This window comes from Astatotilapia calliptera, chromosome 1, assembly GCF_900246225.1.
Source record: "Astatotilapia calliptera chromosome 1, fAstCal1.2, whole genome shotgun sequence".
NCBI lineage: Eukaryota > Metazoa > Chordata > Actinopteri > Cichliformes > Cichlidae > Astatotilapia > Astatotilapia calliptera.
In genome coordinates this window covers 21,078,363-21,100,098 of record NC_039302.1, presented here as the reverse complement: position 1 = coordinate 21,100,098, position 21,736 = coordinate 21,078,363, and the positions used below count along the sequence as shown (strand labels likewise).

General features: G+C 40.0%; 2 protein-coding genes across 2 annotated transcripts; one reads left to right on the top strand and one right to left on the bottom strand.

The window, feature by feature from the left end:
* Window positions 1-4,702: 4,702 nt before the first annotated feature.
* On the bottom strand, window positions 4,703-7,357 carry thap11 (THAP domain containing 11). Its single transcript, XM_026169335.1, has one exon. It carries the CDS (start codon window positions 7,341-7,343, stop codon window positions 6,513-6,515), a length of 831 nt encoding a protein of 276 aa, XP_026025120.1. The 5' UTR covers window positions 7,344-7,357; the 3' UTR covers window positions 4,703-6,512.
* Window positions 7,358-7,559: 202 nt separating this feature from the next.
* Window positions 7,560-21,226, top strand: gfod2 (glucose-fructose oxidoreductase domain containing 2). Its single transcript, XM_026169312.1, has 4 exons — window positions 7,560-7,615; window positions 10,684-10,801; window positions 12,253-12,613; window positions 16,977-21,226. The coding sequence occupies exons 1-4, from the start codon at window positions 7,581-7,583 to the stop codon at window positions 17,870-17,872; spliced, it is 1,410 nt and encodes a 469-aa protein (XP_026025097.1). The 5' UTR covers window positions 7,560-7,580; the 3' UTR covers window positions 17,873-21,226.
* The last annotated feature ends 510 nt before the right edge of the window (window positions 21,227-21,736 follow it).

The window sequence follows — 21,736 nt, the reverse complement described above, 5'->3', positions numbered from 1 at the left end:
CCAAGCTGCTGCCCTGAATCGATACATCACTGGAGCTACTTTGGCAAAAAGTCTTCCTGGAAACATCTGCATTAGCTCATCAAATTCATCACTTTGCAATGTCATATTGCAGATGTGTAACATTTACGGTGCCATGAAAAAGATGTCATTCACATCTATCAGTTGGGAAAGGTTTCAAAGACATTTCTGAGGCTTTAGGACTCCAGAGCTATTATCTACAAATGGAGAAAACTTCAAACTGTGGTAAACCTTCCCAGGAGGGGCCACTGTCACCAAAGAAGCGCTTCAATAACTCTTCCAAAAAGTCTCGAAAGAACCCACATTTGCCCAAAAACATCTTTGTGATCCCCAAGATTTTTGGGAAAACATTCTTTGCACTGACGAGACAAAGGTTTGCCTTTTTGGAAGGTTTGAGTTACTGTTACATGTGGCATAAAACTAACACAGCATTTCTTAAAAAGAAAATCGTACCAAGTCAAACATGGTGGTGGTCAAGAGTTAGTCTGGGCCTGCTTTGCTGCTTCAGGACCTGGGCGAAAAAAGAAGAATGTCTGGCCATCAGTTCATGTTCTAAAACTTGAGCGTGCTGTATATAATCAGGTTATATCTGAAACATGCAAGTGTGACAAAAATGAAATAAATAAAGAAATCATGAAGAGGGCAAATACTTTTTCACTGCACTGTAAACTGGGTGAACTTATCTAGATTTTTTTGCTATTCTAAAAAAGGAAATTCCATTGTTTATATATTTCAGCTATATAAAGGGGGCAATTGTGGCTCAAGAGTTGGGAGTTCGCCTTGTAATCGGAAGGTTGCCGGTTCGAGCCCCGGCTTGGACAGTCTCGGTTGTAGTGTCCTTGGGTAAGACACTTCACCCATTGCCTACTGGTGGTGGTCAGAGGGCCTGGTGGCTCTAACAGGGACCGCAGATTTAAAAGTAAACATTGCCATTTTATGTAAGACGCAAAACTAGCAACTGAAACCGTGAAGTTAGGAAAGAGGCTCACAGATTAAAGGATCTGAAGGACTGTTTTACCCCTAAAATTGTATTCAGTCTTTTTTTTTTTTTTTTTTTGTAAGCACAGGAGTCGCCCTCTGTTGGCCAAAGACTGCATGCTTTGAAGAACTTTGGCTTCATTTTTGAGATTTGGAAGTGATGTCCATGTTTTACATGCTTTGTGATTGTCCAAATCAAGGACTTTATATCAGGGGCGGAGCGTGGGGGTGGCTTACTGGGCTTAAGCCCGGGGTCTTTTGGAGTGTAATTTTTTCATAGTTAGATGCCTGGCTGACAACTGTATAAAACAAAAAGTAAACAAAATATTCGAAGCACGTAGTGCACACTGTGGGAATTTACGACTGTGCGTGAATCCCCCCTGATATTGGTATGATCCGAGCTCAGGCACTAAGCGACTGAGCGAGGGGGCGGGGCAGCTGCTGCCTGTGAGTGCGCTGTTGGAGAAACGGAGCCAGCCATACTAAGGAGAGCTTAAGTTTGACCAGGTACCAAAGCAAATCATTCGTACCGTACAAATAATGTAAATATGACGGTGCATCACGAAAGATTGATATCAAACTGATCACTTGACCAATATTACGTTACTTGCTCTTCAAGTGAATCAACAAATGGCGAAATGAAAAGCGAACAAATGCTATTTTTTTAGAGAGTCTTAGCTTACCTGTGTTTATTTCATATTTTCAGTTCTTACCCTCCCCGACTAAATCAGTTTCAGTTATGTACTGAAATATAAGAATGGACATTAGAGGCTTCTTTCAAAGAAAAAACTCAGGTAAATGTTATTTTATATATTATGCTTTGTATGTTGTTCAGTATATTTCTATGCAAACCAAGAGGGATTTCAGTACACAGCAGGATATTCACATTTGTAACCAGATATTTACATACACTTTAGGGAGAAAACATAAAACATTTTTAATTACAAAACTCTAAGCATATATAAGTAAATATTTCTAAGCATAAATAACAATCAACAATACAAATCTAACACTAGGAGAGTAAGGCTGTAGCAGGTGATGTGAGGTTGAAGAGGGGGTGGTGTACAGTAAGTCATTCTAGTTAATGCAGTATTAAAAAGCACAACTAGAGAACTCTGTAGGATCCCCTTTTTTGTAATATAGTTGTTAAAGTCATACTGGTTTATTTAATATCTTGTTTTGTGCAGTGCCTTATTTATATTGTATTTTTAATTTATTTTATCCAACTTGTTGACACGTTTTATTGTGTTTATGTATGTAAAATTTATTGTATTTCATATACTCATTTTTTATTTTTTGTATTCATTTATTTATTCATATATTTTTTTATCTTGTTAATTATTCTGATTGTGAATTTGCTTTCTTTAAGTAAAAAAAAAAGGTCAAAGACAAAGCTATTCGGTTTCTTGTGAGTACATACACTACACTGCCGATGTAGGGGGGCGCCACCTAAAATCTTGCCTAGGGCGCCAGATTGGTTAGGGCCGGGCCTGTGCCACACCCCTGAACAGCTGCAGTTTATCCTGAGGCTATATTTAAATGTTTGGACCTTATGTTTAAATTAAAACCAATCCACACTGAAAACAACTTTTGTTGTGAGATTCTCCTCAAAGAGGACTGCTGCTGACAACTTTTGTGAAGTGCTGCGCTGACCGTTTTCCTCCTCCTCTTCTTTCACTTAGCTCAGAGCCGTGATCCATGCACGGTTACTTTGCTGTTGCGAAACTGTCCTGTTTGCCTCACGCAGGACACCCAGTTTGTTGTGTGATGATCCCACCAGCGTTTTCCTGGACAGCTCTGCAGAGAGCTGCGATTTGCTTTGTCATGAGCAGTTGAGACGATGGTCGCAGAAGATTCCAGATATAATATTCCTTATTCGATTTGTTTTAAAAGGACAATGTAGTTTTTTCTTATTCTTTTAATACAGGAAGTCAAAGCTTTAAAGTGTCACAAAGTATTTAAACACAATCTGATGAATAGAAGCTCAATATAAAATGTCAAAAGAATTATTAAAATAATTAAATATTATTCAGTAATTATTATTATCAAAAAGTATGTTCCTAAAGGAAACTGAAAGCCTAATTAATAGTGTAGAAAAAGTTTCAAGCATTTCAATTTACAAGTAAAACAATATACACAAGATGTGAATATTGATATACATGTAGCACACTAAGTATTCACACTAAAAACAAAATATGCAGTAGCAGCATTAGTAGGATATGACAGAGTTTTTAAATGGCAATCCTGCAGACTGTCAGCTGTCCAAGGATGACCCCGCCTGATCTAGACTCACACACTGAAAGATACAGGTGGATTATTATATAGCTATAGGGAATTGCAAAATGATGTCATGCAACTTTCTTTTCTATAAATCTAACATTGCTTCCTTAATTTTTTTTAGATCATGACCAGCAAAACTATAAACTTTGACCTGGATTACTTATAATAAAGGCACCCTTTCTGACACACTTCAAAGATTTTCCATGTTTATATACAGAAAGTCTTATTTCAGTGGATTTCAGAATCACATGTTGCTTTCATTGTTGTACCTAAACAATGAAACCTGCCTTGAAAAGATGTCATTTGGCCTGATTGCAGTGGTAAACGGCAACAGCCATCAAGAAGGAAGATAGAGTTGTGTAAGTTTGATTGACAGCATTGGATTAAGGCCTTACGCAACACTGTAGGGAGTAGAAAAGATAAATCCAGATGAGATTAGGATCTGGATCCTCGCTCTTTCCAATGCTCTCTCTCCATCCATTCATCCATCGCTCCCCCTTTCTCTGTTTCACATTAATACATTAGGTGTTCAAAAATTACCCATTCCAGTGTGAGCGGTGGAACTGCATTACATGCCTATGTTCGTGTTAAGATAATTAGCATTTCACTTCCTTAAAATCTGTAACAATTAAGCAAATGAGCATCAGATTGGCCAGCAGACACACATAGATAGATCAAGCAAATTAGGTCATAAAGAGAGGAGCTGAAGCTTCTCTTCTTCAAGCTTTTATCCTAGCGCCATCTAGAGGGTAAAAATCATGCTTCAGACTCCGACTGTAAGGATGATTATTCCTGTCCTGAAACTCTGGACTGGACAAGATGACGAATCAGTTTCTTTGACCTCCAGTCACCTAAAATATGACACTTTGCTGTTTTAAAAATGAAATCACATTTGCATTAAAGCAAGAAGTCAGAACGTGTAATTGAATCCACTATTTTCTAGTAATTATCCTCATTTATTGACAAATTGGGTCTTAATTTAACAATTTAGTAAATCTGAAGCAAAATACGACTAGAGATCATTTTTTGAGGAGTGATTTCTCTTTGGTGAGTTGGTTCTTTAATCCGTTTAGGCTTGTTATTTACACTAGCAAAGAGAGAGAGATATAAAAAATTCATCTTTTGTTCTGACATTATACAACCCAGTTTCAGTGTAAGCCGTAAACAGAAGGCACTCATTACATTTAAGCGAGAAAACATTTCATTTGTTTTCTTTGTGCAATATTATATTAGAAATTTCAGTTTCGTGCATTTCAGCTTCGTGATTTCTTTTTTAAATAAAGTCCTATCTCTGTTATTTTGAATGTAATGCCAGCAAAAAACTGTGTAAAACTTTGGGGAAGAGCAACAAAATACTGTGGGGCCAAAAACACTTCTCACTCACTTTAGCTAAGTTGGTAAAAACAGCTTCTCAGACATTTAGAAATAGAATTTAACATACAGTGTAATTAGAAAGATGATTTCACCAGGCCAAAGATGGCCATCACATTCAGGTTTTCAGGTGGTGCTGGATTCAAACAACAGTCAGAGCACGGGTTTATAAACAGAGCCACAAAAGCAAGTTAAAACTCTGACATGAAAAGAAAGGAAAACACACAAAGAAGATCCAAAAACTCTAATATGTTCTTGAGATCCAGCCTGGACAATGACGTAAAATATAAAGCTGTTTTCTGACCCCTCAAAATTTTAACTTCCTGATAGAAGTAATACTATGCATCCTGTGAGTTAAAGAGAGATTTGTAGACCCAAAGTCAGCATCTCTATGATGCAGAGCTATTAATCTGCACAGATTATCTATCCTGTGCATCTGTGAAGGCACCACTAGTGCTAAACAATGATGATGATGATGTAAACTGGCAGACCAGACCTGTCACCCACTCGGGGGAAAATTCAAATCCAATTAAATTTTGGGTGTGAATAATTTTAAGATCACTGCACTTTACGCGACGATCGTAAACTGTAAGGTTTCCAACACGAGACTTTTATAAGTTTATTTCATACAAATTGTATTATTTTGTCCACAACTCAACACAGCTGAAAAAATTTGTAATATTACTTACAAGAGCCACTGCAAATCTTCATGTCATTTTAAAATAAACCCCTCACCGCAGTCCGGGGATGAGATCACATGAGCCAAACCCCTCCACCCCCCCAATATCAATGAAGGTTTAAAAAGAAAACAACAGAAACACTGTCAGATCCTTTCTCCCCCACCAGAAGTCTCTAAAATGCTGCTATGAGACAAAATGCTTGTTGGCTTGAGAAATAACTTTCCAGTCTTAAACAATGAGCTGCCAGATCAGCTTCAAAAATATGAAATGTTTGTAATAGCCTGTGCTTAAAACACTGATGAACAGGACAAATATGTGGGAACTAAACATCTGTGTGAAGAATAGGGAAGAGGCACGTAAAATGTTTAAATCACACCCAAAAAATGAAAAAGAAGTAGGTGCTGCTTCCCCCAAAACTAGGGAAAAAACGTCCCCAAGAAGCATCCTTTAATAAGAATTAATTTTAAGTGCCCTTTAAAGCTTTGAGGAATTTCTTCAAGTCTTTTTTTCTTCTTCTCAGTTGCAAAAATACCTCTAGCAACAAAAATAATGGAAATAATCTTAAGGTACCTTTAAAGGCAACTCTGAAACAGTCGCGGTAGAGTTTTATTTAGTTCACTACAACCCTAAGCAGGCCAAGATTAGTGTTTTGGTAAAAAAAAAAAATCCTATAAATACTTCATCTTGGCGCATTTTTGCATGTTATTGTGGGGTGTTATCCTTTTTTTTTTTTTTTTTGCAACAAGAGCTCCTAAACTCTGTTGGAAAAACAAAACAAAAACAGCCTAAGGACAAAAAACATTTTATGCAGCTAGGCAGTTTTGAGCATGTCCTTCGCCGGTGTCCCCTCAGTCTGTCCCGTCATAAATAAGTCTGAAATGTGAGTCTGTGCAAACTACGAGTCTTGTCTGAATGGATTCATGTGATCTTGGTTTGGCTGCAGACCAGAGGCAGACTGTGCATGTTTCAATTAGATTAGCAGTAAGTTTATTACTATCAGCTACATCAACTAGCCAGCCTACAAAAAAATTTAAACGCAAATAAAAATAAAAATAAGCTCTACTTGAAAATAAATTGTCATCGCTCTCAGTTTCGTAGAAATCGGGGCTGGATCTGCTGTCCATCTGCTCTCCGTCAGTCTGAGTCTGTATATCGGCTCGTCTCCGGGGATGTTCACCCATCCCATCAGATTTTCTTCCGAACGTTAGCAGCCACCGTGTGGCCGTACAGCAACCGGTCCCGTTCCCGCACTTCCTCTTGCAGCTTGGCCTCCGCCACCCGGAGCTGGCGGATGGTCGCCTTCATCTCCTTCATCTTTACCTCCATGAGCGCGATGATGTCCCGCTGCTCGTTCAGCTTCCTCAGTAGCTCGGCCGACGTGGTGCCAGTGGTCAGAGAGTACGAGTGGTCCAGCGGGCTGCTGGTCACGCTGACATACTGCACCGGTGCCGCCGCGGATGAGGTGTCCACCTGTGAGTCGCCAGCCGTTACCTCGGCTGTACCGCCGACCTGCCCCGTGTAAGATGTCCCCTCCGTTTGGACGGGCAGTCGCGCGGTGCCCAAGTACTCCCCGTTTTGGCCAATCTGCACCACGGTGATGCTGTCGTCGCTCGCTTCCCCGCCTGCGTTGGCCTCGGCTCCTTCTGCGGTGCTGCCCAGCACGGAGCTGGTGACAACAATTCCGGAGGTCGCAGCTGCGGCGGGCGCGGGAACCGCCGCGGATACTTTCCTGCCTCTGCCCCGCCGACTCCTGCGCTCATTCACCCCTCGCAGAGGGAAGAGGGACGGCACCCGGATGCTGTAGGTTTTCCTCCCGCCGGCGAAATGCACGCTGCAGACTCGATGCCCCGTAGTCGGCTGGAAGGTGCTGAAGCAGCCGCTGACCCCGGCCCGGGAGATGTTCCTCAGCCACTGCTCTCTGAGAGCGGTGTCCTTAGGAAACGTGTAGAAGCGCAGTTCCCGGTCCCGGTGCGAGTTGTTGTAGCAGCCGGGGACACAGCAGGTGAACCCAGGCATATTTACTTCAGCGCCGAGGCTAAATCTGCGGCCTTCGGGTGAACTTAAGATTATTTTATTTTTGTTTCTTTATTCTATGCTATGTTATCAAGATCGGCGGCCTGCAAGCGGAACTACACGTCCCACAACGCTAACAACTTCCTGTTTATTTTTTAGCAAAAGTGAGGCGCTCTCCTTCGTACGACGACTAAATCCATCCGAGATTAGCCGGCCGCGGAGCACACGAAGCTCTTGCATATGATGAATTCACGGATGCTGTTTTATTTTCAACGGTAAATGTTTTTTCTTGTTCTTAGCTCTGTTATCAGGGTAATCGTCCACCACTGAGAACTAAAAGTCCCACAATTCCTTGCGCTTCCTGTCCATAACCGTTAGTGATATAACGCCTCTGCTGGTCAGTGTGTGTAATGACACCGTTCAAGTAGGCGTGTGTGTAAAGAAAATACTATCAACGTGTTAAAAAACAACAAAATAACTTAATTAATTATTGATCTTTTTAAAACAAACGCTGTATTTTAATGTAAAACAATTATATTTTTATATAGATGCAGACAGACTTCTATTTTCTTCTCCAAGGAAAATAATTTTTAGAATCACAAACTAAGGTGTTTTCAGTTACAGCTGATGATTAACTGATTAAAGCAACCTAAGTCTAATTGGGGGGAAAACTTCAAATACAGAATAACAATAGTGTAAAATTTGATTAATACATATGTGCAATCAGAAATAACCATGGAGAATAAAAAACTTTTTAGATGGAGCAATTTTATGAAATTCAAGTCTAATAATTTAATGTCCTGCTTTTTCTTTTGGCTTGCCCTTTTAGGTGTTGCTATAGCAGATCATAGGCCTCTGTCTCACCCTATAACTTTTATCCCCCTTAATCACACAATCAGCCATTGTCATCAGTAAATGTCATATTTTGGGGTGAAATCACCGTTAATAATAGCAACAGTGCATCCCCACCAGTATAAATATCTAATCAACTTACATCTAATAAGCATCCACAGAAGGTGTATTGTATTGTATTGTATCTTTATTTTGAACATGTTAAATTAGTACAACAACAGAAAAAAGAGACAAACAAACAAACACAGCAAAACAAAAGGAAAACAAAAAACAATAATTTCAAATAACTCATAACATGTTCAAAAAGGAAGAAGCATAATCTTATTTAATCCCACCCCCTTTCACTATTTAGTAATTAATAGTCTACACTTTTTCTTCCTGTTTCCCTGTCCATCAGAAATTCTTCATTACAATTACATTACATGTTACATGTGTTTTTTATTTATTTATCTATTTTTATATTTTTACATTTATACTTTAAATATATACTTATATAAACATACTTGTGCACCTACACATATATACACATCACTGTTGTGAAAATAGTGGGTGAGAACACCCGATCAGAGCCCTACCTCCTTCCTTTACTTTGCAAAAACCACAATTTTGAACTGAGTCATGCTGGGACATTGCTTCAGTTCTTCACTCTATTCCACAGCCTCCCTCCACACACAGAGATGCAAAAACGTTGTCATGTTATACGGATACAAGGATGTTTTAAATTTAATTCCCCCTTCAAATTGTATCCCTGTTTCCTTTTAGAAAACAATTTGAGAATACTGTCAGGAAGTAGGTCGTTTATTACTTTATACATAATTTGTACTGTGAGAAAATGAACCAGGTCTGTGAATTTTGGTATTTTTGATTTTAAGAATAGCGGATTTGTATGATCTCTGTAGCCAGTTTTATGGATTATCCTTATGGACCTAGATTGATGATAGCAAACATTTATGAGTATTGCCCCAAACCTCTGCACTGTAATGCAAATATGGTGAAATCAGTGAACAATATTGAATGTTGGATGATTTGTGATCCAGATGTGTTTTACTTTACTTTACTCATGGTGATATATCATGTGTGTATTTTATGAGAATTTCAAAAAAGGTATCAACAGGTATTTTTCACTAATTTAAAGTTAGACTGATTTTCAGTCTGTTTCCTTGGATTGTTTGTTCATCTTTCCATGTCAGCTGCCACACTGTCCAGGTGGTAGTAACCATTATCATCCACCTGATGGCCTTGTAGATCACTCTTCCTGCACTCCTGTGCTGGTTTAGTGTTTGGCTGGTTTAGTGGTTGGCTGGATGGTTGTGGATTTGGACGCTGCAGGTGTCACTTTTCTGATCATCATCACACAGCTATTTCTGCAGATTTAGTTTATTATTTACACACTGTAAATCTGTAGTAGCCAAATAAACCTCATACCGTATTCATCTAACATCATTTCACAAAGTAAACACCAAAGTTTAAAAGCATTTTTAAAAATAAATTGTATTTGAAAAGGCTGAGGCAAAAGAATGTAAACCAAAGTCACCCCTGCCAACAGCAGCATTAAACATGAGCGCTCACACATACCTCTACAAGTTTAAAGTCTAGTGTGTTGCTCATGGTGCCAACAGATGAACTAAGAGTTAACAATGGGTTCTTATCAGGGAAAAAAGATACATTTAAAATGGTATCTGTGTTGCAGTAAGTAAGGTCCTGCTATTATACTTGCATCAGGGCACTTATCTGGTTATTTGAAACATATGTTACTGGCCCTCCAGTCAAAAACAAACAAAAATCACTATTGATTCTCCACAAACAAATATTGAATATATATTTGAGTTTGTTTCTGTGAAATCTGTGCAATTGTAACTAATACTGTCAAATAAAATTAACCAGAATAAATTATCAAAATACATTTAACCGGAGACATTATATGAGAGGGATGTCACTAAAGTAACTGAAATACAAGGGAAAACACTGCAATAGCAAACGTGGTAGAATTAGGCTATAACTTTCAGAGAGTTTTAAGAGAGTTTTTAACCGTTTTAAACCTTAATTTCGTCTCAAAGCAAGCAAATTATTTTGTCGATATATTTAGATTGGAGTGGTAGCTACGCCTTGAGTTTTGGTAATGGTTAAAAATAACAAGTGAGATAACTGCTTTGGGGTAGACGACTGCCCACTTGGAAGAAGCTTTGAGGCAACTGTTGTTGCGATTTATATAAAACTGAATTGAAAATTTTTAGATTAAACGAGTGAAACTAGTCGACGTACTGAGGGATTTGTACAGGTAGCGCACTGAATCATGGGAAAACTATTGAAAGTTAAAGTAATGCCTTAACAGCAAGGGCACATATTTTATTCGTAAGACGTATTTATACATTAATAAAAAATATCTTTAAAAGCAAGGTTTTGTGAAACTTTTAGTATCTTTGTGTTTAAACATAACGTGTTTCCTATGAGTCCCCCGTGTTGATTTTCCGCCGGTGACCTATCTTCACAGCTTTAGTATGTCCGGTTCCCGTCACAGTATTGCTGTTGCTGCTGAAGTTACCATTAGCAACTGGGCAGCGCCCGGCTCGACACCTTCCGACGTCGCTGATGTTGTGCTGCCAAATACAGTAGGTAGTTAACGTTTCCTTGCTTTTCACTTGGGATTTGTTTTAAATAATACCCGTTTGTAGATACTTTAACGCTAAACAGTGAGCCCGAGAAATATCTGCGTTTACTGGGAGTTTTTTGTGCACGCTCTGCGGTTGTCTGGCCAGCTAGCTGAACGTGCTAGCTAACGTTATCAATAACCTGACTGTTTAGCTAGCTCACTGTGTGTGTAGGTGTGTGTGCACTTGTAGCAGTACGCGTGTTTGAAACGAAGACGTGGTCACTTTGAGGAAGTTTGCAGTGTTTTATGACATATGTCTGATCCCGAGCTACTACTTCTGATTCAGAAAGCGACGAGTCCGTGTGTCATGCCTTTGATATCTCATCTGTCTAGCTGACTCGGCACGGCACGGCTCAGTTGCCAGTGTTGTCGGTGTGTGAGAGACTTCAGCTGCATTCGGCTGCTTTAGCCTGGCGCGGATGCGGTTTAAACGAGAGAAGGTTCCCAAAGGTGGCACGGGTAATGCAGGTGCAGGGGCACGCAGACTTTCCTCCGTCACCCTTCTGTTGTACAGTCATCATGGCCACAGGGAGAGTCAGCAAGATAGACCTGCTCATTGTTCACCTATATAGCACTGTGCTAAATATGGACACACCCCGCATTTCTTTATATTTTGCTAGGAAAACGGAAAATAGGTACAGCAATTTATGGCTTGAGAGAAGTTCATACCTGAGCCAAAGCTGCTGTTCTCCTGTTTCTCCTCTCAGCATATTCCTTTCCTTTTCCCCCCTTACTTCTCCCTAAGAGTCCACATTCAGTCCCCAAAGACTGTAGTCTTTGTAGTGGTACATTTAGTTCATTTAATATTTATAAATCAATTTCACTTTTTACTTTGAATTATAAAGTTTTTGGAAAACCTCTGAATTAAAAAGATATGTTTTTTGTGTTTTTGTGTATGTTTTTCAGCTTAGTTGATTTTTATGCATATGTATTTAATGTAGATATGGCCTGCTATTTAAATCAGTCACCAGTCTATTATCATTCCAGATCAGGAAAACAAGGGAGTAAACTCATACTGGTTCAGGTGATTTATAATTTTCAGAACAACATTAAGTGAGCGATAAATAATTAGATTGTTCTGGCTGCTGGTTTTTATGTTTAGCCTGGTTGAAAGACAAAAGATGACATTGACATTCAGTGGGTGTGAACAAGGAAAGGCATGTTAAGTATGTGGCAGGACACGGCATGAGAGCCTGTCACAGAGGTCTGATAAGAAAAACTGGGCTGAACTTTCATGAGACCTGCAGATACACTCAAAGCTGGGATAAATGGGTAAAGCACTTATTCACTACTCCTTCTCATTTCTTAGTGCTGCATTCACAAAGAGCTTTTTTATTTCCCAGGATTTTGTTATGTTATTGGATAAAGGTTGATCGCTCTTTAACTGTTCAATTGTTAATTGTTTTATAGGCTAAAATCAACAGCACAGGCCTTGAAAAGCTAGTGGATGATTTGCTGTTGAGATGCTGGAGTGACTGGCGATGGTTCACACATAGGGTCCCACTGAGCAGCTCTACCATGCTGCCGGGAGTCGGTGTGTTTGGCACGGGGAGTACGGCCCGAGTGCTGGTCCCACTGCTAAAAGCTGAAGGCTTTGAGGTTCATGCACTCTGGGGGCGAAGCGAAGAGGAAGCATGCTGCTTGGCAAAGGAGCTCGGCATCCCATTTCACACCAGCCGATCTGACGACGTCCTGCTGCATCAAGATGTTGACCTTGTCTGCATCTATATTCCACCATCCATGACAAGGCAGATAGCAGTCAAGGCACTGGGTAAGACTCCATAAACACAAATATAACATAATATAACACAGTGTGTTTGGCAGCATAGTGACTGAGCTATTAGCACTGTCACAGCATGAGGGGTTCAAATCCAGGCAACACTCTTTCATACAGTGTTTGTATCATCTCCCTGTTCTTGTGCAGGCTTTCTACAGGACCTCCAGTTTCTCCTACCACTAACCCTATTTAGTATGTCATGAAAGAAATCATCTCAAGAGTTAACACCCTAAATGAAGGTTGAAATATTAAGATTCACATGTTAGTATTGCACATTTCTTCCTCTTGCAATAATGCTTTCATGTTATCAGTGTTCTGGTACCAAATTACAAAATTTTAATGAAAGCATGCAGTGCTCTGAAACACTGACCAGTGCCTCATGCCTGCTTGTGGTGATACTTATTAATCAACTGAGGGTAAAGTCAAAGCTACAGTGAAGAAGAAACTCACACGGTGAAAATGGCAGACAGCACAGATAGCAGGGAAAAGCACATCGGTGGCATTATTAATCACACTAATTAAACTGAAAAATATTGATTACACACACAGTGTGGTGAATAAATATATAATTACTGCTGATAGCCTCATTAGGGACATTTTTTTTTTATTAGTTATACAGATATTTGATGTATCTTCTATGTTTCTTTTACAGTGTGTCCAGAACTGTAGGACTCAGTATCATGATATTGCTGTTATTTTGGGGAATGTATTATTAGTTGCTTCCACCTGTAATGACTATAATCCTAATGCAGCTCCTCTGGGGGTATCTCCACTTATCTTTGTGCTTCATCACAAGCCAAATGTGTCAGATAGAAACCCTTCAAGTTTCAGTTCTGGGTCTGGTTTCGATTTGGCACCCGTAGCTGTTTTCACACATGACCTCCATGGATTGTCAGTGTGGTAATTGCCCTACCTCATATGTAGCACACACCAGGTGATAGTCTACTTTAGATGCGTTCTCACTGCTGGAAATATTGCATTTGTTTAAAGCAAGGGAACTGCCTGGGTAGAGCATGCAAGAAGCAGCATACATGAGTGCCCACTCATTTGCTGGAACTTCACCAAACAATTATGTGTGCTGTTCCCACACGAGAACAGTCAACCATCACGCACCGTTTGTCCCAGTAGGCTGGAGATCGTTCAGTGTCCATTCTGACTACAGGGAGTGCAGAATTATTAGGCAAATGAGTATTTTGTCCACATCATCCTCTTCATGCATGTTGTCTTACTCCAAGCTGTATAGGCTCAAAAGCCTACTACACAGCAAAATCTCCAGTGTTAAATTAACACTGGAGAGTGTCTATATGGGTCCACACCTCTGAGTGTTAAATACAACACTGTTGAGTGTTAAATTAACACTTTTGACAGTGTTATATGTTTAAAAGTAACCTAGTCAGTTTTGAAGATTAACAAAGACTAACACTGAGCAGTGCTGGTTTTCTAACACTGGAATATTTCTAACATTTTGAGTTATTTTCCAGTGTTAGAAAATCAGCACTGCTCAGTGTTAGTCTTTGTTAATCTTCAAAACTGCTGGACATTATGAACAATGCTGGGCATCCTCTGCACACGGCCATAAACAATCAGAAGAGTCTGTTCAGTGACAGGTTGCTTCTCCCCAAGACAAGAACTAACAGACTTAAAAACTCCTTTGTCCCACACGCCATCAGACTGTTTAACTCCTCTCTGGAGGGGAGAGGGAGGGGAAACAGGAAACAGGAGGACAAAGGAGGGGGGAACAACTAAGCTGTAGTGCCTCTTCACCTCACTGTACAATACCTTGTGCAATACTTTTTGTAAATAGTCAACAGTGCAATAGACTCAATACTTGAAATGTGCAATTCACTTGTATTTTTATTTTTTATTCCTATTTATTCTATTTATCCCCTTTGTATATTTTATTTATATTTGTCTCTGTATTTTTATATATATATATATATATATATATATATATATATATAAAACAATTCTGTAACTGTAACTTCGGTCGTTGCTGTGCTTTTTTTTTGGAAGTCGAATTTCCCAGAGGAACCCACCCGAGGGATTAGTAAAGTTCTATCTTATCTTATCTTATCAAAACTGACTAGGTTACTTTTAAACATATAACACTGTCAAAAGTGTTAATTTAACACTCAACAGTGTTGTATTTAACACTCAGAGGTGTGGACCCATATAGACACTCTCCAGTGTTAAATTAACACTGGAGATTTTGCTGTGTACCAATTAAGCATATTAGGTGATGTGCATCTCTGTAATGAGAAGGGGTGTGGTCTAATGACATCAACACCCTATATCAGGTGTGCATAATTATTAGGCAACGTCCTTTCCTTTGGCAAAATGGGTCAAAAGAAGGACTTGACAGGCTCAGAAAAGTCAAAAATAGTGAGATATCTTGCAGAGGGATGCAGCAGTCTCAAAATTGCAAAGCTTCTGAAGCGTGATCATCCAACAATCAAGCGTTTCATTCAAAATAGTCAACAGGGTCGCAAGAAGCGTGTGGAAAAACCAAGGCGCAAAATAACTGCCCATGAACTGAGAAAAGTCAAGCGTGCAGCTGCCAAGATGCCACTTGCCACCAGTTTGGCCATATTTCAGAGCTGCAACATCACTGGAGTGCCCAAAAGCACAAGGTGTGCAATACTCGGAGACATGGCCAAGGTAAGAAAGGCTGAAAGACGACCACCACTGAACAAGACACACAAGCTGAAACGTCAAGACTGGGCCAAGAAATATGTCAAGACTGGTTTTTCTAAGGTTTTATGGACTGATGAAATGAGAGTGAGTCTTGATGGGCCAGATGGATGGGCCCGTGGCTGGATTGGTAAAGGGCAGAGAGCTCCAGTCCGACTCAGACGCCAGCAAGGTGGAGGTGGAGTACTGGTTTGGGCTGGTATCATCAAAGATGAGCTTGTGGGGCCTTTTCGGGTTGAGGATGGAGTCAAGCTCAACTCCCAGTCCTACTGCCAGTTCCTGGAAGACACCTTCTTCAAGCAGTGGTACAGGAAGAAGTCTGCATCCTTCAAGAAAAACATGATTTTCATGCAGGACAATGCTCCATCACACGCGTCCAAGTACTCCACAGCGTGGCTGGCAAGAAAGGGTATAAATGAAGAAAAACTAATGACATGGCCACCTTGTTCACCTGATCTGAACCCCATTGAGAACCTGTGGTCCATCATCAAATGTGAGATTTACAAGGAGGGAAAACAGTACACCTCTCTGAACAATGTCTGGGAGGCTGTGGTTGCTGCTGCACGCAATGTTGATGGTGAACAGATCAAAACACTGACAGAATCCATGGATGGCAGGCTTTTGAGTGTCCTTGCAAAGAAAGGTGGCTATATTGGTCGCTGATTTGTTTTTGTTTTGTTTTTGAATGTCAGAAATGTATATTTGTGAATGTGGAGATGTTATATTGGTTTCACTGGTAAAAATAAATGATTGAAATGGGTATATATTTGTTTTTTGTTAAGTTGCCTAATAATTATGCACAGTAATAGTCACCTGCACACACAGATATCCCCCTAAAATAGCTAAAACTAAAAACTACTTCCAAAAACATTCAGCTTTGATATTAATGAGTTTTTTTGGGTTCATTGAGAACATGGTTGTTGTTCAATAATAAAATTATTCCTCAAAAATACAACTTTCCTAATAATTCTGCACTCCCTGTATGTTAAACATTTGCTGTGTCACATACAGCTTCATCAGGTGAGGTGTGGAAAAGTTCAGAGCTGTGTATGCAAACAGCTCGTGCCCTGAAGCAGCTGGGTGTGGCAGGTCAGATCTCAAACGCATTTCCTCTGTAACGTATTCTTCAGGGTTTGTTATTGACGTGTGATTAATGGTGATCAAAGCCTTGATCAACTGCAATTGTAGCTACAAATTAAAAAAAAAAAAAAAGAAAAATTCTGTCAGCAGTAGACTGAAGCAAATATAATCAACAAGGTTTCCCAATCAAAGGGGACTTGATACAGGGCTTTCTGTATCTGATGGAATTCCTAAGCGTTGACCACAGTTTCCTGTTTTAGTTGCAACTTCCTGAGTGTTTCCCTGCTGAGGGACTAATCCATGGGACCAATTCCAACGGCTAGTGAGGTCTGATTTAAAATGTATAACAAACGCTGCACTCACTAGATGCCATCACATTATTTTGGTTTATTCATACCTAATGAGTAAATGAACAGTAAAGCAATCAAATGCACACTCTGATAGATGCACCGAACTGAAACTGCTGCAGATCTGAGCTTATGTAAAAAATAAAATAAAATAAATTGTGTGAAATCTGTTCTCATTGGCTCTACGCCAAAGATCAGTGCAGTAAGTTAATAACTGCTCAATCTCCGTCTGTCTTCAGGTATCGGTAAGAATGTCGTGTGTGAGAAAGCTGCAACTGCTGTGGATTCATTCAAGATGGTCACTGCAGCCAGATACTACCCACAGCTGCTCAGCATTATGGGTAACACCCTGCGCTTCCTGCCAGCTTTTGTTGCAATGCGCCAACTGCTGGTGGAGGGATATGTGGGCGAACTGCAGGTGTGTGATGTCCGAGTCTATGGTCCGAGCCTGCTGGACCAGTCGTACGGCTGGACCTGCGAGGAGCTGATGGGAGGAGGCGGTCTTCACACTGTTGGCTCCGCCATCATCGACCTTTTGAGTTACCTGTCTGGCACACGAGCACACCGCGTGCATGGTTTACTGCGGACCTTCGTGCAGCAAAACGGTTTGATCCGAGGGATACGCCGCGTCACCAGCGACGATTTCTGTTTCTTCCAAATGTTGATGGGTGGGACAGGGTCCAGTAGCGTGTGCTGCACTGTGACCCTAAACTTCAATATGCCGGGGTCGTTTGTACATGAGGTTATGGTAGTTGGATCCACTGGGAGATTAATTGCCAGAGGGACAGAACTGTATGGGCAACGCAACGGGAGTAAAAGCGAGGAGCTGTTGGTAGGCGACAACGGCTGGGTGGGACCAGAGGTAAAAGAAATGCCCCTGCCTCTCCTGCAGGGCCTGAGCTCCATGGTGAAGGCGCTGAGGCAGTCTTTTCAGGCTAAGGAGGAGCGCCGGTGTTGGGCACGGGGACCAGTTGCCACTGCACCAACGTTTGAGGACGGTCTGTACGTGCAGACGGTGGTGGAGGCGGTGAAGCGGTCCAGCAGCAGCGGAGAATGGGAGTGTGTTGAGATCATGAGTCATGAACCTGATCCAAACCAGAACCTGTGTGAGGCTCTCAAGAGAAACAAAAACTAGATCTGTTAATTCACCCAGTGCGACTACTGCATGTCTGACAAAACGGAGCTCTGAATGTTTCAAGTCCGCTGCTTCGACCTTTTATGTGACACATGACTACTTGGCTTGTTTTTTTTTTTTTTTAACACACTTGTCACAATTTGAACTTCTTTTTTTTTTTTTATTATTATTTGACTGTGTTGTGAATGCTTGAACCCTCACAGATGTGATTTGTTTGTACACTAAATTTGTAAACCACAGCTCTATTATTCTGATTCTCAACAGAAAACATTATCATAGCTGTAAAGCTCATTTAAACGTGTTAAAAGCTCCCTGTGTCCCACCGACAGTCACCTTACGCTGCCTTGATTATCATTCTTAGCTTGAAGTTGTGGAGTCATGATTTCAGATTTTCGGCTAAAAAAGGATCTAGACCTATATTAGTTGTTAGCCAATAGTAGATTTTAATTTTAAAAAATGGTTTTAGGTTGTTGGGTGGGTTTTTTTTGTTTTCAACTTATGAGCAGTTTCTTTAGATTTATTAATATAGAAAGAAAACAATTATGAAGTCTGAATAAGTGCATTACCCCTGAACATCCCTTTTTTTCTGGTTATTGTTTTTAATTTTTTGTTGTTGTTGTTTTTTCTTTTAAAGTTTGGGTATCACCAGAGAGTTTGAGCTGAGTCTAATATTTCCATGACCACCGGCTGGCTCGCTGGCTAATAAACCATGCACCAGCAGGAACAGTTCATTGAACCCTGCAAGAAGTCAGTGGTTTCAGGGCAGATTGAAAAGAGTGTCTCAGTCATATCTGAGATTGTTTTGGCCTGCTGATAACGTGAGAGGGGTTAATGGGTACAGTATGCCTATTTTATCTGAATTAATAGTCTCAGCTTGTATATCCACCCTTTTTTGATGGTACAGCAGAGTTTTAGGATAGTTATTTTGTTGAGCCTTCAGCTCTGGGTCAAGGATCCTTTCCCCCACTTTGCAAATCCAGGTCTGTAAGTTTCAGCATATTGGTTGCAGTTCACCAGCTGACGCCTGTAGCTACAGAAAGATTTGTTCAAGCACCATTTTTCAGGTGATTAATGATGCTGTGTATTACTATAGGGAAACTGGAACACCATGTGATTCTCTACTGTAGATAAAATTTAGACTTTAATATGTTTGAATGGAAATATATTGGTGTTAATGTACACTAACAGCACCTTTCTGTAAAAGAGGGAGTGTTTACCTCAGCCATGACTGTGACCATCACAGCAGCCGCGTGATTTGACTAACAAATGACCCGTTGTGATTCTGATAGAACTCAAATTAGAGTAAGTATAATGGAGCTGTGTTCAGTTTACTTTCTATTTTATTTTTCACCATGTAATAAGTATATTTTAGACATTTGAAAAAAAAGAGGTTTAATAATGTGTTTGTTACAAAATGGCCATGACTTGCATGATACCAGGGATTGAGTAAAATAAGCTATGTAGAGAATAAAGTAACAGTCTGTAGCAATGCCCCTGAATTCCCCACTGTAAATGTATACTGAACTATTACTCCTGTAAGCTGGAAAAGAGGATGTAGAAAGTGTACGGTTGCCTGCTGCACAGACAGAGCAGCAGTCACAGTTTTACCAAAGTACATTATAAAAATTCAAAATAAAAGCTCTACTCTAGGATGGATGACTCAGCCATGTCCTGTTACATAACTGAATTATGCCTCAGGGAGTTTTTAGTGCATACGCTTAGCACCTGTTTTTCCATTTTGGACTGATAGTATTCCATAAGGATGTAGACCTTATGGAATACTATCACCATGTTAAATTGGTATTTCCAGTTTATTTTGATGTGTATTTTCATAGACAGTATAACAGATGAACGAAGCTTTCAAGTCTAAAAATTGAAGCCAGCCTAGAAGTGCCATAAACGGAATTATTTTTAAAGGCAAAACCTGCAATACTGTGGGGGGAATGACCATTGAATTTGACCTGTGTAAACACTCTCCTGTTGAGTCACTCATTTTGGGTCACACTAAATAAATGATTACGTCTGTTTTCTAAATTTTGGTCATTCTTTGTGTCCGATAAAAAGATTTTTGAGGGTATGCTGGTTAGCTAGCAGCTTGTGATTGGCAAGCTGTTATGAGCATCACAGTAGCTATGTCCATCTTTTATACTGTCCATGGATTTATTAAATAGATTATAAGATGACAACAACATTGAAAATAAAAGCTAGGATGCTTGGGGGGAGTCATTCTCACATGCTCTGTTTGTTTGTTCGTTTCGGTTTTCTTCTGTGATGTTTTGGGCAAACAATGACTGCTGAGATCAAACGTCAGTTGATTATTTGGATTGTGTCTCAGGGAGTGTTTTGGAGATGTTCTTGGCACCTGATTTCCACTTCACACTGATCATAATCCATTTAACCAGAGAGCTTCTACTAGCCTTCAGGCTGCAAAGCAGAAAATTATAGTAGCAGCCGGCTCTTCATAGCATTCAGTGTTTAGTGGTAAACTCTGAGATGTATTGGATTCAAAGCCTGAGTGGTTTTAAAGTTTGTGTTTAAGGTGTGTTTACATTTGTTAAGCACTGAAGTAAATTGTAGATTTTTTTTTTTTTTCCAAACACATGTGGGGTCACCAGTCGTTCAGAAACTGTACTGATGTTTTTATTGAGTGAAATCACTGGATTTGATCTGTGTGAAAGTGTAAATGTGCTCCGAGCCAGACAAGCTTCACAGGTGTTGTAGTCACTCACTGCTTCTTACTTCTGCTGACTATCCTAACAAATCGTGGCTTCACTGTTGCTAATGCTGGTGTGGCAGGAAGTGACAGGGGGTGTGTACTGCTTTGGTCTGGCGTGTCTGTCCCCTTCTTCAGCACCACGCAGGATCTGCAGATATAAACAGATTCCCGTTACACTCTTACTTCATGGTGTCCCAACAGTGCTTTACAAAAACAGGAAGTTGAGTTTACATTAAGTGTCTTTATAAAACACAAAGCATGTCACGTTTGCCTGCAGGATGTTCCATAATCTGACACTGCTAAAATACATTCCAGCATTCATCATCATCTTCTTATCTACAGTTGTTTTGTTGTTTTTGCACTGAGAATAACATGATGCCACATATTTAATAAACAGCGTGATGCGTGTAGTGTCCAGCCAGCTCGCTGAAGAACACTTTTTGTATTTATTTGTAAGCGCAAGTGGAGAAAGTTTGCCATTTTTTGCTTTCAGCCTGTGAACTTCTTTTTAAACCTGTTTTGTTTTTTTTGTTTGTTTTTTTTAAAGCACTAATGTGTTGCTTTAAAGTAGGGAAACTGTAATGCTCATCTGCTTGACGGATATTTCCTTTAATAAAAACGGCTGCCTTTGTTTAACACCTGTTGTCTAATCTGAGTTTGTTCATTGTGTTAACTGTGAAGAAGCAAGGCAAGCTAAGCATAGAAAAAGAAAAAAAACCCTCCATCAACCTCGATGCTCCTCTAAAACATATAAAGTGAGGGTTACATTAGAATTATTGTGCTGTAATCTGATGGCACAGCATCAGCCACTCCAGCTTGTTTGAGAACATGTGGAGTGTGAGAATATGCCAAAGACAATCAATTTAAGAGATGCCAGTTTATCTTTTATTATTATCAAACTGTTGCAGTAAGAGAAAACCATTCCATTGATCTATACTAATTCTAGCAAGTGCAGGGCATGAGTCTTTTGCCATACTTTACTCAAATCTGTGTTCTACCCAACTTTATTCACTCATGAAATTACAAGAGTTCCATGGCTACATCTTTAAAACTCGAGTCAGATGTCAAACACCTTTAAAGAGCTCTCATTTGATGAGTGGATGGTGGGGTGGGTGCAGTTTTCTCTGTGGTGGGGTTGGGTGGACTGT

Bases quoted from the DNA above. Each gene is read 5' to 3' on its own strand.
- thap11 (XM_026169335.1), bottom strand. From the start codon at position 7,343: ATGCCTGGGTTCACCTGCTGTGTCCCCGGCTGCTACAACAACTCGCAC.
- gfod2 (XM_026169312.1), top strand. From the start codon at position 7,581: ATGATGAATTCACGGATGCTGTTTTATTTTCAACG. The intron at 7,616-10,683 runs GTAAATGTTTTT...CTATCTTCACAG, and splicing joins ATGCTGTTTTATTTTCAACG to CTTTAGTATGTCCGGTTCCC. The intron at 12,614-16,976 runs GTAAGACTCCAT...GTCTGTCTTCAG, and splicing joins GATAGCAGTCAAGGCACTGG to GTATCGGTAAGAATGTCGTG.